General features: G+C 38.6%; 2 protein-coding genes across 6 annotated transcripts in view; one reads left to right on the top strand and one right to left on the bottom strand.

Annotated features, from left to right (window-relative positions):
- Positions 1–3,389: 3,389 nt before the first annotated feature.
- Positions 3,390–13,357, bottom strand: suds3 (SDS3 homolog, SIN3A corepressor complex component). 3 transcript variants are annotated; one of them, XM_031746900.2, is made up of 12 exons: positions 13,143–13,357; positions 11,480–11,549; positions 11,299–11,354; positions 10,627–10,698; positions 9,395–9,414; positions 9,110–9,266; positions 8,796–8,891; positions 8,588–8,649; positions 8,470–8,491; positions 8,153–8,258; positions 7,250–7,334; positions 3,390–4,264 (listed from the first exon to the last, which is right to left on the bottom strand). In XM_031746900.2, exons 1-12 carry the CDS (start codon positions 13,252–13,254, stop codon positions 4,166–4,168), a joined length of 957 nt encoding a protein of 318 aa, XP_031602760.1. In that variant the 5' UTR covers positions 13,255–13,357; the 3' UTR covers positions 3,390–4,165. The 3 variants fall into 3 exon arrangements, with proteins under 3 accessions (XP_031602760.1, XP_031602768.1, XP_031602786.1); XM_031746908.2 differs by lacking the exon at positions 13,143–13,357 and adding an exon at positions 12,364–12,544; XM_031746926.2 differs by lacking the exon at positions 13,143–13,357 and adding an exon at positions 11,670–11,802.
- A 2,910-nt stretch (positions 13,358–16,267) lies between these two features.
- taok3a (TAO kinase 3a) overlaps positions 16,268–19,472 on the top strand; it is a 63,785-nt gene continuing 60,580 nt past the window's right edge. The window contains exon 1 of one of the 3 annotated variants that reach the window (XM_031746945.2): positions 16,268–16,545. The gene's annotated coding sequence lies outside the window, so the exon portion shown is untranslated. Of the gene's footprint in view, positions 16,546–16,656; positions 16,825–16,989; positions 17,014–19,472 lie in introns of those variants that run through there. The other 2 variants (XM_031746953.2, XM_039620675.1) reach the window with 2 other exon arrangements.

The following is a 19,472-nucleotide window of genomic DNA, read 5'->3' on the forward strand; positions in this document are numbered from 1 at the left end:
TTATTTAATCGTGCACCTATTCCTTAATTACTTTGATGTAGTATAAATGCCCATGGGGAAGGTCTTTATCGGTAGGAGAACTTTAAAAAACACTTATAAAACTTAGTCTAAAACTTGTGCCCTCCTTCGCATTTTCCAGTGAGCTGGATGGTAGTCTACTGGGCCGATTTTTGCCCCCGGGCCTGTATTTAACACCCCCGCACTACAGTAATGACTCTCTTTAGGGGCGTCTCTATAGAAGAAATATGTGCAGCAGGACTTCACTTTTGACCTTTGCAAGGTTTTATAATTTGGTTGACCCTGCACCATTTCTGGCTGACCTTTTCCTGAGTGTGGGGCCACATGGGACTTCGTAGTGTAACAGACGGTTGTTCAGATGAGGTTATTTGGCAATACGGGAGTCTGCATATACCCACAGTGAGACACCAGAATGAATATTTGAAAAAGAACTACAGGAAATGTTAAATACACCAAGAAGGCTATGTACTCTGCCCCTGCCCCTGATTGCTGATCACTTTAAATGAGCTGTATGTGATGCAATGCTTAAAATAAACCCAAGCCCTGTAAATCTTACATTAAGTGCCTGAGTGTATGTTATTGTGGCTTTAACCAAAAGTCAGACATGCAGTGCAATAAAGGGAGCAGACAGGCATCACATTCACTATCAGCTCATTTCATGTCCCCGCAAGAGACTGAGCAATCACACCTGACGGGCTTGTGGACAACAAGCCCTTTCAGATGAGCCTTGCATTTTGTGCAGCATGGCAAAACTGTAATTGCCCTCCTTGTCAGGCAGTGTCATTAAGTCAGGCAAAGTGAAACATGCCATCCGGTTAAAGTGATAGGACACACAAGAGGGAAGAGGCAGACTGGTCGGCTAGCAGAGATCTGTGCTGAATGCCAAATAATTCAGCTGTTTACAAAGTGTAAGGATGCCTGAGAGTCGCTCTGTGAGAGGCCTGGAACTGGGAGGTGACACGGTCACGTTGATTATTTGGATACATCGGCAAGTTGATGTGAAAAAATAGATGATTTGGACACAGAACACTGACTTGGCTGACTTGGAAAAATAAACAGCAATTGAAATGCTTGTCTTTACTATACAATGTTGCTTAATGAATAACGTATTATTAAACATGTTAAAACATTAAATGGTCCAGGATTCCCTGGGGGTCTTGTCTGCAGTCAGTAGAGCGTTTAAAGGAGCTATGATCAACAGATCAAAAAAACTACTTACATGTGACAGAGGCCACTCCTAATAACCATCAGAAAAATAGCATATGCCTCTGCAGCTCTTGACAGCTTCTCTTTTCCACACTCAAGAAAGTCCTTTGCATTTAAGTTATTTAGACAACCAAAAAGTCAGCAAACAGAATCAGTATGTCAGAACTGAAATAAAATGACACTAATGTCCTTTCATTTTTCCTTGCACCGTATTAAGGCATGCTAACTGGATAGTTGAGTATTTAAAGCTGAAAATGATAACTACAGGAGAGGTTGAAAGTGAAGTAAAATCAGAACAGAAATGTACCTGTGTAAAGGAAGCATCTGGTGGTGTTTCTTGACAGTGACAGCTATTAGGTGTCTGTTACTAGAAACTCTCTGCTGGTGCTGCTTATTTCATGCGTGAAATCAAAATGGTGGATTCTGTTAAGTGGCTCGTGGTGCTGTGACGTCCATAAGCACTAAGGAAGGAATCTTATTGCAGATATAGGACTTCATTCAATCTAGACAGCCTCATGTGTTCAGTGCAATAGAAAGGCTCCCAAAATTTCAAGACACCCCTACTGGAGTTAGAAAGACTAAGCTTTTTATATTGATCTCATTTATGAAATGGATCCTTGTATAGAAATATGTTACTGACCGATTTTTTTAAAACAAAATGAAAGGTCAACAGAACTTTTTGGACTGGATCTTTTTTTGTGCTGTAAATTAAAATTTGATAAAAAAATTTGTGTCAAGTGCTGCAGGATGGCATCCAGTGTGCCAACGAGGAGATGCCAGGGTTCTGTGACTGTGTATGATTCTTTCACATGCTAATGAGGCCCTTGTTTGTTAAATTAATTGATTGTTAAATTACCAATACGTCATGTTTCTTAGACTTCACAGACAGACAAAAAAAGACACCAACCAAGAGTCAAAAGGCGAACAAGCTTTTTGACGTTGGAGTGAAGATTTGGCAAGTTTTTATGAGTGAATGTGAGTGCGAATGGTTGTCTGTCTATGTGTTAGCCCTGCGACAGACTGACGACCTGTCCAGGGTGTACCCTGCCTCTCACCCTATGACAGCTGGGATATGCTCCAGCACCCCCCGTGACCCCGAAAAGGATAAGCGGAAGCAAATGGATGGATGAATGGATGGACAACCCACATACTCAACTCCTCGCTACTGTAACACCATTTAAGGGGAAATAAACAGGCTTTACAACAGTGCAAGATTATTTTTTGCCCAGAAAAATTATTGTAACAAAAAAATAATCAATCAAACCCAAATCTTTTACTTTTTGTGCCTAGTTTGATGAAATATATTTCATCAATACATCAAGATATTCACATTGGGTTTTATTTTGTTGTTATTGTTTGGTTTTTTAGGCATGTAAAGGAACCTCCTTCCCACCATCCCACTCAAGTTAGGATGAATTGGGGCTTCCATTATGAAAGGACAGAAATTCATTGTGCATTTCATTGCACTATTCCCCTTTGAAAGTGGAAGTCCAGAGTTCTTTGAGGGGCAGCCAATCAGAAGTAAGGGGACTTTTGGGGACTGGAGACATTTTTCAGACAAAATAAATTTAAGGATTCCATAAAGGCCCTATAAAGGACCAGTATAAGACATGTGATACTATGCCTGTGGCGGTAAAGCAGGTCATCTACTAGTCAGGCTGGAAGTCTACTAGGTCTCTCAGAGTATCCCTGGGGAAGATACTGACGCTTCTTTAGAATGTGAATGCTTGTGAATTTTAGAAAGCACTTAAGACAGGAAAAATTGCTTCTCTGAATGTATGTGTGAATGAGACATGCTGCATTAGAAAAGTACTATATAAGAACTAGTCTATGCATAAATAACAGCAATGAGATCCCTGTACAAAATAATCACCTGAACATTTCTCTCAAAATAAATATAGCTCTAAAGCCAGAGGCTCCCAGTTCATGATAACTCAAATCATACCAAGAACCACTACTTTCAGTTGTTTGAAGCGACACCAAACTAACAAGTTATTAATTTATATGCGGGCAGTAAATACAGACCTGTGTGTTATTCAAGTGTCTTAAATACCCATAAACAATGGTTTTTGTGTTGTGAATTGTTTTTTCTAGATTATCAACTGTGGTTTGGTGCTTTTCATATTCAAGGATAAAAACAAATAAAATAAAACTGAAGCTTGAAATTAAGCAGAAAACATTTTTAATAGAATGGAATACAGTACAAATCACAACATAATACTCCACATGCAAATACTGGTAAACTAATCCAGGAGTTTCACATATGGAGAAGGTCACATCACAAAAAACATTTCTCAAATAACAAATTACAAAAAAAGAAAAAGAAAATCATCAGATCAGCATAGGAAGAAACTTTTACTTCATAATGATACTGAAAAAAGGCATATTCTTGAAAATGGCATTGCTTCCTGTATAAAGTAACTGTAATTTTAGTTGAGGGATTTCTATATTCAGTTCAACCTGAAGCAGTTCCTCGGTTGTGTAAATTTTTTTTTTTTCTTTGCCCCCAGTACTTGATCGGTAACACATCGCTAGTTTTTCTGTTATTCAAATCAGGCTGTTTGAGAACTACTTAATAACTTAATGATAAATGTAAATAAGATTGCTTTGGAAAGATTTTTAATCAAAACAAGTCATCTTTGTGACCACAAACCAGTTTTACATGCATGCCACATAGTGACAAATATAAGGCTGGAAAACAGTTGGATATCTGGCCATGTTCACTGCAGTAGCATTTGGTTAATGAGAGGGAAAAAAAACTGGATGAGATATTCATAGCCACAGAAGACCTTGTCTGTGTATATTTGTGTTTTAGGGGGTAGTGTATATAAGATAATGAAATATGAATGTGAGGCCACATGTTAAACTCCAAAACTGGATGAATGAGCCACTGGCTGGATGGATGGGTAAACGCACAGATGGGATTGGGTGTGGTAATGTTTCACGCAGCCGACCGCCGACGAATGACAAATGCTCCCCTCTGCAGCTGCCCCAGGTAGATCCTCATCTTTGTGCTGTCGCTTGTTTTTCTCACCCAAATCTGGAAATCACACACAGAAGAAACCCTCAATACAGCCAACCTGCTTTCTTCTACATGTGAACCTTAAAAGGAAGCTGGAAAAGTTCCTCATAAATAAATTCACATTAAACATAAAAAATGAACAGTTTTCCTTCCATTTTAATAAATTTTGTTTCGCAAATCAAAAAATGAGTCAAATCTGTGCAATGAAACAGTTGATGATCTCCGTTTCCATTCAACTACTCAAGCAAAACTTTAATGTTGCACTTCATTAATGTAATGGTATTCACCCATCATAATGCATAATGTATGGCACAAACAGAAAAGGAGCTGCACAAAGACATCAAGCATGACAACAAATAATGTAGGCTATACCAGAGGGAGAAGTTAACCTCATTCAAAAATCAGTAATGAATAACTTTGTCTAATATTATTAATGAACATAAGGGAAAGGTTAGCTGAAAAGGTAAAACCGTAGTTCCAAACAAAGTGAAGTCCATTATTCTACAATGAGAAAGATTATTTACAAGTACAAAGCAGTTAACAGTTTTTCCAATGTAGATGTTCCAGCAAAGGCTACCATACAGTGCTCAGATAAACTGCAAAACCCCCAAGAACTACAGACAGGCTCGATTTGGGTTTATTTTGAACCTACAGGACTTGGACACCTTGCAGGCACTGTGTCAACCATGAACTCCTCTAAGTATTTTAGCGTCAAATGGGAGGCCATTTGTCTGACAACTAAAGCCCAAATTGGCTCATGCAACAGGACAATGATCCCAAGCAAACCAGTACATGTACAACAGCACGACTGAATGGCAATTGCAATGCCTAAATTCTTTTTAAAACTCCAGACGTCAAGTTGATTAAAATGCTGTGGCAGGACCTTAAGAGAGCTGTCGAACCATTTGATGTCAGTAGATTTCATTCAACTGAATTCTGGTTTTGAAGCCTGATTTATACTTCTGCTGGAAATCTATGGCGTGACCATCCACGCACCTGTCGAGAAAAGAAACTACACATTGAGTTGATGGCGTGGAGGGGTGGAGTGTAGAGTTAAAAGGGGTTTCCTGTTTCGTTCTAAGTTACAATGTATATTTCCCATTGAAGAATAATACAGGCATTACCTCTCCTAATTCGGGTGCACAATCCAAGCTACGGTGGTCGCAGTAGGACAAACAACTCTGGTCACCCTTCATGTGTACGAAAGTATAGGCAGTCAGCTTGCTGTTTATCTTAGCCCTCAATAATGTGTCCATGTCTATTTACTCTGAAAGAGGCTATAAAATTTTTTAAAGTCTGATACAAATTGATTAGTCAGTGAATCTCACTTGTGTCTGATCACAGCGTTTCTGAGGTGAGTTGTTGAGCATATCTGGCACATTTCTATCGGTAAGTGCTGTTGTCATTACTGATGTTAGCTGCTGTTACCCGGCATTAGTAAAAATTTCCCTGAATCTAATATTTTTGGACTCTGTATGAAGGTTTATTTGCCAAATGTCAATGTGAGAAGATAATCAAACTTTTTACCAGAGTGAAAGTGCGAATTTTTTTTTTTTTTTTTTAAAGTACACTCAAGCCTGACATTAGCTGTCAAAATGTTAGGTTATAACCAGCTGTTGTTGTTTAGCCAGCTCATAGTGAGCTGTCCAGAGGGTCACATATGTAATCTGCTGACGATAAGAAACTACGACAATAAGCTAATTTATGCACATTTTAGTGTGTTAGTCCTCTGCCTTCTGTTCAGGAGATGAGAGCTGAGTTGTGGAAGAAGAAGATTAGGTGGAAATGAGGGAGGAGAAAGGCATAATGAGAAAGAGATGACGAAAGAATGCATGTAGAAATTTTAATGGCCATGTACAGTTTAGAAGAGTTGTTTGTGATCTTTAATTTATAAGGAATTTATAAGAAATACTATGTATGTAGCCGGTCTCAACCCACATACATAAAAATGGAACTGGGCAGTAACTTCCATGGTGACTTTCACAAACCCCAGCCTGCCCCTATGCATTTTGTGAGATTATTAATTTCTTGAAAAGTGCAATTACACACTCATCAATGGACATTTATTATTACATTCTTTTTTTTCTTAAATAATCGCAAAAAGTTACTTACTGGACCTTTAAAGTCACTGCTGCTAAAAGACGGTAAATCATGGTGTGTGCGTTTTTATTTTTGTTAAATAAATAATGAAATGATTCAATATTCCTGTTTTGTTCACCTAATTTTTAAAACCTGGAAAGGGAGTCATAAGTTTTGTAATGTCTCTGTATTTAAAAAGCTTAGAATTAATAGAGGGTATACCATTTTTCTTATGTGAGGATGTGTTATAGTTTTAATACATTTTAAAAGCTATCAGAAGTCTTATCAGATATCAATACAATAAATTAACTTAAAAAAAAAAACAAAAAAACTAAAAATTCTCTTGATACCTAGCAAGGCATTTTCAAGCTTGTAATGTGCTTGTGGAAACCCAGAAGTACAATTGCTGCACAATTGGTCTCAAATGTCATTTTGATTTTTCCTTTGTTTTTTTCCCTCCCAAATTGTTTTGTAATATCCTAAAACAGCTGGGCACCATACTTTTTAGCAGATGTTCCTCAAATAGAATTGTATACTCAGAGACTATTTTCAGCTGTTTATCAATAAACATTTAGTGCTCTGGTGACTATTCACAGCAGCAGGATAGTACATGTGGCATAGAGTCTGGTAATGATGGAATATGTTGCCCCGCGCAACAGTGTGTCTTGCTGATGTCTTTTTAATGTTTTTTTGGAAAACAATTGAGCGCTATGCCACGGAGAAACATAAGACATTGAGCTTTGACTAGAGAGACAATTCCTATTGGATAGGACAATGCTTATGGTCTTCTTGTCTGGTCTTCTTTTAGGAATGACAATTTTTTTTAAAGACTATATACACTGAATACTTCAATCTTAATTAATTATACAGTTCTGTATGCAATTGGATGAGATGCTGATGCTTGGAATGAGAACTAAAACCCACCTCATTGGTTCCTACTGTGCTGATGACACAGCTGATCTTTGTGTTGTCTTTTGACTCCAGGTAGATGGCCTGACTCTTGTGGTACCTGTCAGCATAAACACACACAGACTAAACATCAAACAAACAAGTGCAGACTGGAGGGGAGTTCATTATAAATAATTTTACCCAGCTGAATAAACCACATTACTCCTGAGAAGGCACTAAGTAGATAATTGGAATGAAAAATCAAAACAAAAAGTCTGTTATTTTTTAATGGCTCCAACCTTATAGAGGACAGAACAAACCTAGAGGAAGAGACTGACAGAAGGTACTTCATTATTAAGGGCCCACTGAAGAATAATGACGCATGTGCCTCCCTGTGGCTTTTTGAGAAGGCTTTCCAGTGGCGGCATCTTCTTTAGCCATCAATAAATGAGACTTTGCCTTGAAAGAAAAGTGCACATAGCTCTGTCTTCTCAAATTACTTTGTCTATATGAACGGCTAATAAGACAGAATTCTATTATTTTTACCCATCTTCAAATGACCTTATGCTCTGACATGTCTGATTCACAACTCAGCTCTGAAATAGAAGGGCAAGGGAGGGCTGTGTCTATTCAGGGATTTTCACTCTTATTTTGGCATAACAGCAGGGAGTGCGTTGCTGGTTCTTGTGCAGACATATTCTACAAATATGCATTTTTAACAGTGCCTTTAAGCATAGTATTCAGTAGCTCCTAAGCAATCTCTCTTTCTGTAGCACAACAAAAAAAAAAAAAAAAAAAAAAAAGGCTGCTATCCCAGTGGTTGTAAAATATCTTTACAGGCTCAAGCTAACATCCAACGCATGACAATGTGGCCATCTAGTGGTGGCGCTTTGTATGAATTGCTATCGTGTCAGATGCAGATTAAAACTTGAAATTCACCATCTTTTATCATAGTAAAGTTTCCCGTCCTCGATGCGGGCCTCATAACGCTGGGTGGGGCTCTCCATGGGAGCAGAGGGGACATGTTCTGGAGATGAGGGAGACACTAGGGAGGGAGAAACACCTGATTAATATCCCCATGCTAATATACATGTAAGAAACAAAATATTACTGTGATGCATTTTATTGGCCCTTTCTCCTAGCAGAAGACCAGTGCTACTCTCTTCATCTAAGAGGTATTAATTTTGTACTGTAACTCAGTATACCCATAGATGTTCATTATAAAAATCCGTAGTAGAAGGCACGTGCAATCATACCTGGTCGCTTTGGTGATTTCAGCTGTAAAAAGCAGGGTTGACAAGATTTATTATAGGAATTGCTGAGTTACACTGCTTTCCAAAGACACATGACATCTAGAAATTTAGAAGCACTCACCTTATTAAGTGTTCTTAAATCTTCCATTATCTGCTCATCTGTTAGCAAATAATTTAGCTGAGGTTTGAAGAGTTAAAGAAGGTTTTTTGGGGGGTTTTTTAAAGACACAAAATCAATTCATTATTTATGTTAAAGTATCTCAAGAACAAATTCTACAAGTATAAATAATCTGGAATATTTTACAGTCACAAGTTTATGCAAAGGATATCTGGTGCAGGCTTTCGCCGCTTGTCTGGTATTGGGACTGGATCGTTGGGCCGTCTCCTCAGCTTCCGGGTCATGATTGGCTTTACCTCCATGGAGTCTATGAATAGAAGAAATGAGTGTGAGATCCACATGCATAGATGAATAGAGGTCAGCATCTTAACTGTATCTGGAAATTCAGACTTCATTTGATAACTTAATATTAAAATATGTAGAAAGAAGAAAAATACAGCCACCCACACACTTTTTTTTTTTTTTACCCCATCTCTCTTTTGCTGAGCAAGTCCCTGATTAATAATCCTGCTCTGGCTCCCTTACCGCCTGTCAGCTCCATTGTTAATTTCTCGTTTTCAATCATCTTCTTTTTCTCCTCCAGCTCTGCAATTAGGTTTTCCTTTAGCTCAACCTTTTTATCATCGAACTCCTTCACTGCTGCCTTTTTCTCCTTGATGTAGTTCCTCTCCACCTGCTCTGTCTGCAGAAGGTACAAAGCCAGAAAGCAAGAAAAACTGTATGCTTGTATGTCCAAAAAGTACAAAAGAAATAATGGCTGATTTTGATTTTACATTAGCGTCAGTCAGTCTGAGATGCTGTTGTACTTACCTCAAGCTGGAGAAATAGATCTGTCAATGGGAAAAATAAAGCATAACTGGTCACAATAAGCAAACTATTGTTCGGTGTCATTAAATTCAATTTATTTACCCTCAAAAATCATAAAAGAGAATGCTTATAGCACAGGAGCACAAAGTACCAGAAGCTTATAGCAAAATACTCAAGTTCAAGTAAAACTCTGAGAACAATAAGGCACTGACTGTTTATCTTTTAGTCATTTTTAGCGTTAGAAAGTAACTGATCATTGGTAATTACATACTTACTACTCTCCACTGCAGTGATTATGAGTGTACTACCAGAGCCTTTTGGCACTACATTCCTAACTAAATAAACAGTCATTTTGATCAGCAAAAAACTGAGTACATTCAATTCTGGCACACAGCAAGCAAAGGAGAAAGCTGATCACAAACAAGACAAGCTACTGAGTCAACAAAAGCAGAGTATCCAATATAATTAAAGCAGCCAAATGGTTAGAGGACAGGTTGGAAACAGAGAGAAGAAGCTCAGTCTTCTACAAAACAGCATCCTGTAAGTTTAAATGAGTAGACAGTGTGTACTTTCATTCCACCCAATACAGTTAAGTGCATCGCATGGATTTATGTGTTTGGGACATGTGGGTGTGAGCAGGAGCCCTTGAAGGAAGGCACACATGTTGTGTGAAGTCAACCACCAAATAACTTAAAATATATGCATATATCGCTTTTATAACAAGTAACTGAGCAATATCGTCAGCTGTCTCTTGAGTGAGTCTCTGATAATGTGGCTAAAACTCCCAACTCCACCACCTGGAACTATATCTTGTCATCTTTTTAAGCCTAGCGTAGGATCAGTTTTCAGTAGATGCAGGTTTATATTATCCAGCTTACAGCAGATCTCCAGAGCAGAACAAGGACTACTACTATTCTTACGAAGCAGCTTAATGATACTGAAGACCACCTCAAAAGAAGGCTTTATATGGGAAGGTCAATTTAAGTGTGTGGGAAAAATTGCTGTTTAAAAACTCCAATCAGGACATTGGCTTGATTCTTTCATTACCCATACTTCTCTTCTTAAATCCATGGTAGTGGCTATTTTTATTTTCAGCTACACACGGTTGTCTGCAGCCCTGTGCTTTTCCCTGAATAAACAAGCCAAACTACACAGAAAGCTTCCTTAAATCTAAACAACGTGCCCAACATTGGTTGGCATGGATGCATCAGAAGCAAAGCACTTCATGTTCTTGCCTGCATTCCGAAGTCTCTCTTTGTACTGTTGGTCCAACTTCTTCATCCTCTTCTGATACTCCTGCAGTGTGCCTGAAAAGACACAAATGTGTTTTAGATGTTAATGTTGGGCATTTTTCACTCATAAAAATACACCATCCAGTATTGTAGACTACCCACTACTATTTTTTTTTTTTTTTTGCCACACCTTTTACACTGAACCACAGGGTAGACTAGAATACACTGACACTGTAATTACTGTTGGATTTGCAAAACACAACTTATCACTCTGCAGTTTCTACAATCATCAGCATGATCAGTAAAAGCCTTTTGGGATAGCTGACAGTACTTTCAAACAGCTCACTCAGCAGTTTAGAAGCAGTTTGCATCAGTAAACAACAGACAGTCTTAACAATAAAAATGAGCTGATCATGGCAGAGGGCCGTTTGTCATCACTGTTTTATCTTTTTAGCCAATGACAAGCGAGCACTTTTAAACTGCTCTTCTGCCTGATGATGTAATTCCTAATCACCATAACTAATAAGTAAGGTTTTGGCTGTGCCCTTGACAAATATTTAGTCAAAATTAATCCTCATGCTCACACACAGTACCACACAATAAAAGGCAGCAGTCCTTCAAATATGGATAATTCCTGACACCTCCATTCATGTGAAAATAAGTCAAAGTGATTACCTTCTTGTAACTGCTGCAGCTGCCTTTTCAGAGAGGCCAGTTTGTCTTGATACATTCTGCAATGAAAGAAAAGCTAGTCCCAATCCCCTTACAATAGCACTGTAACTTAAAACTTTCATCAACAAAAATGATTTTCAGTGAAAGGTTAGAGCTGCTGATCCACAGTTGGCAAGAAACTTACTGCTCCTTAATTTCCACATAGTCATCTTCGTCATGTTTGGCAAGATCAGTTTCACTGGCATCCTCAGTGTCTGGAAAATCAAGAAGAAAAAAAGGATTTTCTCAGCTAAATTTCGAAAACATTTTTTCCCCAAATACTTCACATGTGATCATGTCAGGAAGGTTTACAGGCATAAGTTTTCAAAAACAACCTTGATGCACAGGTGGCAGAGATATCTGCAGATGAAAGTACGTGCGTGGCACAGATGAAGTAATGGTCTACACCCTGCTTGGGAATGCCCTGGGGTTGAAAATGTAGACAGTGGGAAATCCACGTATGCCAAGATAACAGCTGATACCTCTACGTATTCTTGAATCGACCGCAGAAAACGTTCAGCTAAACCAAACTAAAGTGGGTACATCTGCTTAACTGCCCTTGGGCTTTTTTTCTCAATGACATTTATAAAAAAGAGTGACGATCTATATTTTTAAGCACTTTTCGCAAGGTGTAATTACCAGTACAGATCCCGGCTAACTTGGCAGTGCTGTAAATCCAACAGCAACTCTCTCGAAACAACGCCAGCATGTTTCACCAAACCTGGTTTGATATCAGAAGCTCGGGAACCAAGTTATAACCACATATGTCTGACGAAAAAAATTCACCGGCTTTACGTTGAAACGTCAAGACGAGCAAAGACTAAGGCCCCTCTCTGTATTCAAGCTGACACAGCACCTTTCATTTTCGGCTAGCATTAATGTGCTAGCATAAGTTAGCCGCGTCTGCTGATAAAGAGTGTAACCCGACTCTAGCTTACGTAGTTAGGCTTAGAAGAACATATCCGGAGAGGAGAAGAAAAATAAGTCCAGCTGTTCGCTTTGGAGGTCAATGTCAGGGAATTGGCTAACCTTGCAGTGTTGTCATCGCCTTCCTCTGATCCGGTCTTTCTTTCCCTTTCCCTGCAATCCGTTCTGTCTCAGTGAAGTGTGTGAAAAGGGCAGAGCAGTGGACACAGCACGCAGGATTTCGCTTGCCTTCCTGCCGACCTGTCAATGCTCGGAGCTAACATTACGTAGCAAGTTGGCTAATTAACGTTTGGACTGTCATACTTTTTTTTTTTTTTTTTTTAGAACAAAAAACGACTGGTTGAAATTTATAGCTGTGCTTCGGGAGCACTGTTTTAAGCGCACATGTACGTCAAGCCACTGTGGTCAGTGGTGTTTTTCGTCGCGGTTTTCATGCTCTTGTGTATAACGCAAAATATTAATGCTAGCAATCTTAGCGTGTTTATCAGTGATTATTTCTTTCGCTCGACTTGCTGCCAACTCTGAAAAAACCGAACGGTTTGCTTTGCTTACTGAGCTCAAATCACACACTCCTGAGACAGTTCCACACCAGGCAGACTCTTTGCTCGTGGTACTGTGTACCTAAACGTAGCTAGAAAGCTAACTAAGTAACGTGTGGCTGCATTGAAGTAGCTTTCCAGTTTTGGGAGCGAGAAATACATTTTAACTTGGTTTGCAGTTGCGCATACCACGCAACATGGACAAACGGTTTCCACTGGAAGGGGGAAAACGACTTAAATGCTGCATTTTAAGAAAACACATCCAAATTCATACAATAAAGCGCGCATTTCCGTTTTTTCCAACAACTAGACAGAGCCCGAAGATATTGTTGAAAACGTTACCTTCTTCCGAGTCTCTCCCCCTGAAACTCCGATCGTCGTCGTCATCCACGCTATCGAGTTCTTCTTCATCATTGTAATAATCCACCATGGGCGACAGCAAAGTTGAAGCCATTTATGCGCTTCGAAAAATGTAAACAAACACAAAATAAACAATCGATTTGTGTTTTGCAGCTTGCTTGGAAGAGCGCCTACAACTGGTAGGACCCCCGGGTGTCAAGCTGTCCAAGAATATGCCTGGGTAGAATTTCGATAATAAACGAATCATATAAAACATTTAATCGCAATTTTTAATAGAATTAGCACACAAAATTTGAAACAGTCACCGCTAATTAATAGCGGCCAAGTTTTCTATGAGCGATTTGAAATATATGGTAAAACATCTAAACAGGCACATTTCCTATCATATTTGGATAGTTAATAAGTTTCTTTTTTTCACTACTCCTAAGGATTAGCATCGGAAGGTGGTTGGTGAACGCCAGTTTTTTTCATTGATGCCACTGCTGATCCCTGCCAGCTGCCTCTTCCCCGCCCCAGTGTTCACACATTAACCCAGAAACATTTTTCAAACAGTAGTGACCAAAAGAACTACAAAATGTGTTTGTGTTTCTATAGTAATTTTACAGAAAATCTACGGACAGCTGAAGAAAAAACAAAACAATGTCGAATTTTTACAACTATTTAAGCTATTTAGTATGCTTTATTAAAAAAAAAAAGACAACCCCAAAAAAAAAAAAAAAAAAAAAACAAATCACAAAAGTATTCAAAGAAACAAAAACATATGGTTTAGTTTGAACCTTTTTTTGGTGTATTTAGTGTATTATGTTTAAAACCTAAACTTTAGGAAAATGCAGTTTACTTTATATCAGCAGAATATGCTCAGTAACATCTCTCATTGAGAGTCTATGGAAATTTGGTATGTTTTTTTGTTTTATTTTTATTTTGGTTAACGTTGACATTTAATTGGTGAAATGTTATCATTTTAACAGCAAATTTATCAGGTGGTGTCTTCAGTGTTGTACTTGGACAGACATAAAAAGTGATAGTTTGACCCCAGTGATGCCAGTGGACGAGAATACTGTTAATCATATAATGCCCAGTTCTACTTGAAGAGAGCTTGCACTTCAGTAATGCACTGGTACTTAACTTTATCAAAGCATGAGACATTCTACTCCAGTATATTTTGAATTCAAATATTATACATTATATGGACAAAAATACCGGGCCACCTGCAGGTGCTGATGCACCTGATGCACAGTTTCAGTTTTGATTTTAATACTAAGGGAGAGTTGCAACTCTGTGCCTCAGCACTTTGTGACCCTGCTTTGTAACCTTTACATGGTGTGCCACTGTATGGCTGAGATACTGTGGCTAGTGTGGCTTTGCAGCAATACCATTTAGTGGTAAAAATGAATGGAAGAAAATTCACAAATGGACTTCCCTCAAAGGCATGCTCAAATTTACTGAATGACCCATTCTTTCACAAATATTTGTAAAGGCAGGCTGTGCCATTATGTGTACACAGTGTGGCAGCTTGAGTTTTGTGCACCTGTGGCTATGGGACTGAAAACATCTGACTTAAGAACAATTAAGAGGTGTGCCCGAATACTTTTATACATATAGTGTATTTTTTACTCCATAAAATGTATTTTAAAGCTTGAGTTAGTTATTATTTTGCAGATTTCTAAACATAAATCTACTGTAGATAAAGTTACCCAGCAGAATATGATTAATTAATCAACACCAAAGTGACACAATAATAAATCATTAATTGTGAATGAGCGTTACAAAGCATATGATTCTGCAAGCACTTTTGCTTGCACTAATAGGCACTAATGCTAAATACATTTACATTAATTAAATTAATTCTGCCTTAAAATGAATTTATTAACAAAGAATTGATGTTGGGAGTGTTACTAGGCCCACCTCTAGAAGAGAAAGGCACTTTACATTTATAGAAGAGAAAAGAGAAATAAATATTTAAATAGTTTACCAGTTACAATAAAAAAACACTGTAAAGATCCTATGTTTAGGGCATAACTCAAGCTACGTCTGTGATTGCTTTTAACTTAACATGATGTATTGTTTGTCAGTCTGTGTTTTCGGGTCTGTTTGTATTTTTACTATATTTTTAATAGTTTCATGTTACTTGACCAAGTAGTAAGGATGTAAATTAGTAGTTTTGGGTAAAAAATCTGGCATGTCTACATTTTATATGTTTATATGATGACCATTAACATGCACTGTTCCATTTAAGCAATCAAAAGTAAAACTTTTGATTTATTGGGGGAAATAAGTAAGAATACAACTTTTTTATTGATGGTCTGAATACTTGTTTCTCCACATTACAAAACAACTATTCAATAGAACTGAATTAATTTAAACACATCTAGATTTTTATACTCTTAAGTGCCACTTCTGGCACAATGTCTGTATTAGGAAGCAGGTCTGGATAAGCCTGAAAATTATAATACTTGAGTTCATTTATATTAAGCAGTGGGACTACAATCCACACATTCTCCTCACCTTACATCTATGCCTACACATGTTCTTACTTCCATGCCGCACCCTCCCTCCCCATTTTTCCTCTGTTTGTCATCCAAAAGGTATCAGTGGAATCTGTTAGGCCAGGAGCCAGTAATCATTATCAGCAAATATTCTTCATTTGCATCTGAGGTTGAGGTCCTTGCTAGTGAATACACGGTATTCGTTTCAGATCAAATATTGTGGTTTCCTGTGTACCATCCTCCCCCACTGGTTTTCATTGCTCTCCCCGCTCCCCCGGCCACCCTATTGCAAAAACTCCTGGAAACGGCCCTGATGCAGAATAATCCCAATAATTTTACAGTTAAACTTCCAAAGTACAACAGCAGGTGGCATCATCATACTGAGCATATTTAGCAGACTAGCTGGCTTGCCATCTCTGAAGTTGCAACAGAATCGGGATGACTCAGTCCATGCATCTTTAATGATTTGCAAAGGAAATTGGGTAAAGGATTGTTGGTCGTTCACTTTTAATAATAGCTTTATTAATAGCTTTATTTTTTTAATGCTGTGCCACTGTAAGAATGAGTCATACTTTAAAAATTTGTATTGAATTCGGACAAAACAATTGAGCATAAAGTACACGCAAAACAATCAGTCAGATATATATTCTATGGAAAATACCAAGCGCGCAGAGCGCACATCCTCCAGCGGTCGGTTCCCAACACGAGACAACTTTATTTCCGCCTGTCTGTCAGAGTGGCTGTCAAACACGGGCTAGGGGTTGTGCTCCTGCTGCTCCGTCATTCAGGAAGTCTAGACCAACTGACAGCACTTCGAGAAGTCACAGCGAAATCTCTAGAGTCGGACAAAATAACCCCGAAGTGCGTACGCTTTTCACCAAGGACGAATTTTACAAAAGGTGAGTAGTTTTTTTCACTCTGCTGTTGCGCTGCTGTCAACGTTTGTCCCCATCCACTGTAACGGTTAACAGCTCGTGCTAAAAGCCTCGCGCGCTGAGAACTGAAAATGACACTTCCTCTTGGCTCAACGGCTGAGCTACTGTAGCTAAATGTCAAAGCGGTAAAAGTAGATACAAAGGAGTAGTAGTGCCGATTAGGTTGCACCTGAAGTTGGTAATGACTACCATCGCCTGTTTTCGACGTTGTTCGGCTTGTTGTTTGAACGCAACTCAGAGGTGGTGAGTACGGAGACAAGCATCAGCTCGCTGGGGTTAAGTGCGTAGGTTTGCTTTTTAACGGCTTTAACGAAGTGTGCACGTTTGCTCGTTATTGCACCTTCTTTAAGCCTAGGCTGAATTGTGGGTATTTTTTTTTACGTTGTGAACTGACGAAGAAGAAGCTTTGCTGTTTGGTTTGTTCCTCGGGGGGTGAGTATGCTGAGCAAACGAATGACAGCTTGTAGTGAAGTGAACGTTTGGAGGGGGTTTTTGTAACAGACAAGGTGGCTGGGTGGTGTATAAACTTGTCCCGGGTGTTATTTTAGCAGTGTCACGCAGTGTGAGTGTCAGTCCGTTTGAATCTGTCACGTCCAAAATGACTGTGGTACCTTCCATTGCACATTGTTGTGAGTGAGCTTTTACTATCAACGCACGGTCACAATGGCTCTCGGTTGAGACCGTGTAACGTCCACTATGCATGACACTACGCATACTTTTACTACGTCTGTCTGAAGCCTTTTTACACAGGCAGTCATGATCTGCACACCCTGATTTGTTTTGTTTTTGTGGGGTTTTTTTAGGATTTAGATTGTAGGATTAGACTGCACTAATTTAATGCAAAGACAACAACGGTACGTCATTCATTGTTTTATTTTATAAGTCATTCATGGCTTGAATTGTACCGGACTTCATCACCTGCACACGAGACGGTGCTCGATTAAATGGGCAGTAGTTAAAAGTAAATGTAGGCTAATACGACGCGCTCGAAATGGCAGATGTAGATAGCAAGCTGAGCACTAAAACCCAAGCTGACCCAATATGATGTCATCTCTTGTGTGTAGAGCGCATGAGTGAGAGGAAGCAGACCCGTGTTTGACTGCTAAACTGTGTCATTTGTAAAGATTTATTTTAAGAAGCCTGCCCACTCAATTTCAGACATGGATCGCGGGAATTTAATCCCGTATTATGACATTGCACCTGCATGCCATTCACATCGATTTGTAGTATTTTTTTCCCCTTTTTTTCTTTTATGTTATTTAGCTTAGAAATGTTGCACTGTAGATGAAAACCCTGTGTGAATGAATTTTGCACACTATAGTTTTACAGAGTGGCTTACTCATCTTGAGATAATGTTAAGTGAGTATTGTAAAACTGATGTCACCCCCCTTTATAACATCTGTCAAGTTTGTCTTTCTGTGCTATGTCCGAGTTTCTGTGCCCTACTTCGGTTTTGTTCAAAGGGCAAATACGTCACTGTTGTGCAAGTGTGTTGTGTCCGTTTTTCACATCATTCATATCTAATAGGTTCATTGACCACCCAATCGCAGTTCCACTGAGATAGGGAACAGAAAGTGTCACACTTCCTTATTGGTATCTCCTTTTATGATTTTGATTGTGCCATTTTCTCTAAATGTTTCAACCCCAGTCCCAACATAGACTAGATGCTAAAGGTACATGTAGCTTAATGGTGCACAGATAATGATGGACATAGTATTTTAGTTCATATTTCAGATCAAACCACAAAGTGAAAAGGGATGTATGCACTAAAAGAGGCTCAAGAAGTGCTTTTACTGTGACAGTGTAGAAAGATTAAAACATTTTGGGAATGGGTCAGAGTGATAAAAAAAAAAATTCCACTAAACCTGAAGCTATTTCTTTTCTGTTTGTAGCCGGAGGACACGACTACAATGAAAATGAAGAACAATTAATGAACCTCAGTTGTTTGAATGCCACAGAACTAATTGTGATGTGTTTGTTGTGTGGGGGAAACACTCAGAAGCCAAATATTACCCACAGAATAAGATAAATAATGTCAATTCTTCCACTAAATAGAATAACACATATATTAAAAGACACAAAGTATAATTGAAACGGTTTGGGGAACATTTTTGATTTTTGTAGATGATTTGGATCTAATAGGAAATCAGTGTGACGTGAGCAACAGCCATCCTATACCCATTTTTACAATGTTCGCAGAATGTTTTGTCTTTAATAAAAAAAAAAAAAAGTTGTTTGGGTATTAATTACCTTGTGTATTAACAAAAGGAGTGTTTTCCTGTTTTGTTTTGTTTTTTGTTTGCATGTTTATTTTTTTTTATCTTGTTTTTATCTTTAGATTTTTTTTTATCAACAATAAACTATTCAAACAAATACTCAGTGCACAGGTGTAGAGGAGACAGAGGTGTGTGTGTGTGTGTGTGTGTGTGTGTGTGTGTGTGTGTGTGTGTGTGTGTGTGTGTGTGTGTGTGTGTGTGTGTGTGTGTGTGTGTGTGTGTGTGTGTGTGTGTGTGTGTGTGTGTGTGTGTGTGTGTGTGTGTGTGTGTGTGTATTCTCATAAATTCAGGAAATCAGTTAAAGTGCTTTCAAGAAGGCAAGGCATCATGAAATAGAACAGTGGGGAAGGGCAGCCTCAAAATTAGTAATCTAATTCAAACCTGCAAGGATTCAACATGCTGGAGAGAGAGTGAGAGACATGATGGCTTAGTGTGCTCTAACTCTGTTGTTTTACTCCATAGCCAAATCCCTTATCCTAATGAGAGAATTTATTCTGTTGGGATCTTCAAATTATTGCATTAATGTCACAAAGAGGAAATGGACTCAGCAGAATGGAAACCACAGTTCCCAGTCTTTTATGACAGCCGTAGCTTGCTTCTTCTGGGTCTGTCCAC

Source organism: Oreochromis aureus, linkage group 12, assembly GCF_013358895.1.
Source record: "Oreochromis aureus strain Israel breed Guangdong linkage group 12, ZZ_aureus, whole genome shotgun sequence".
NCBI classification, from domain to species: domain Eukaryota; kingdom Metazoa; phylum Chordata; class Actinopteri; order Cichliformes; family Cichlidae; genus Oreochromis; species Oreochromis aureus.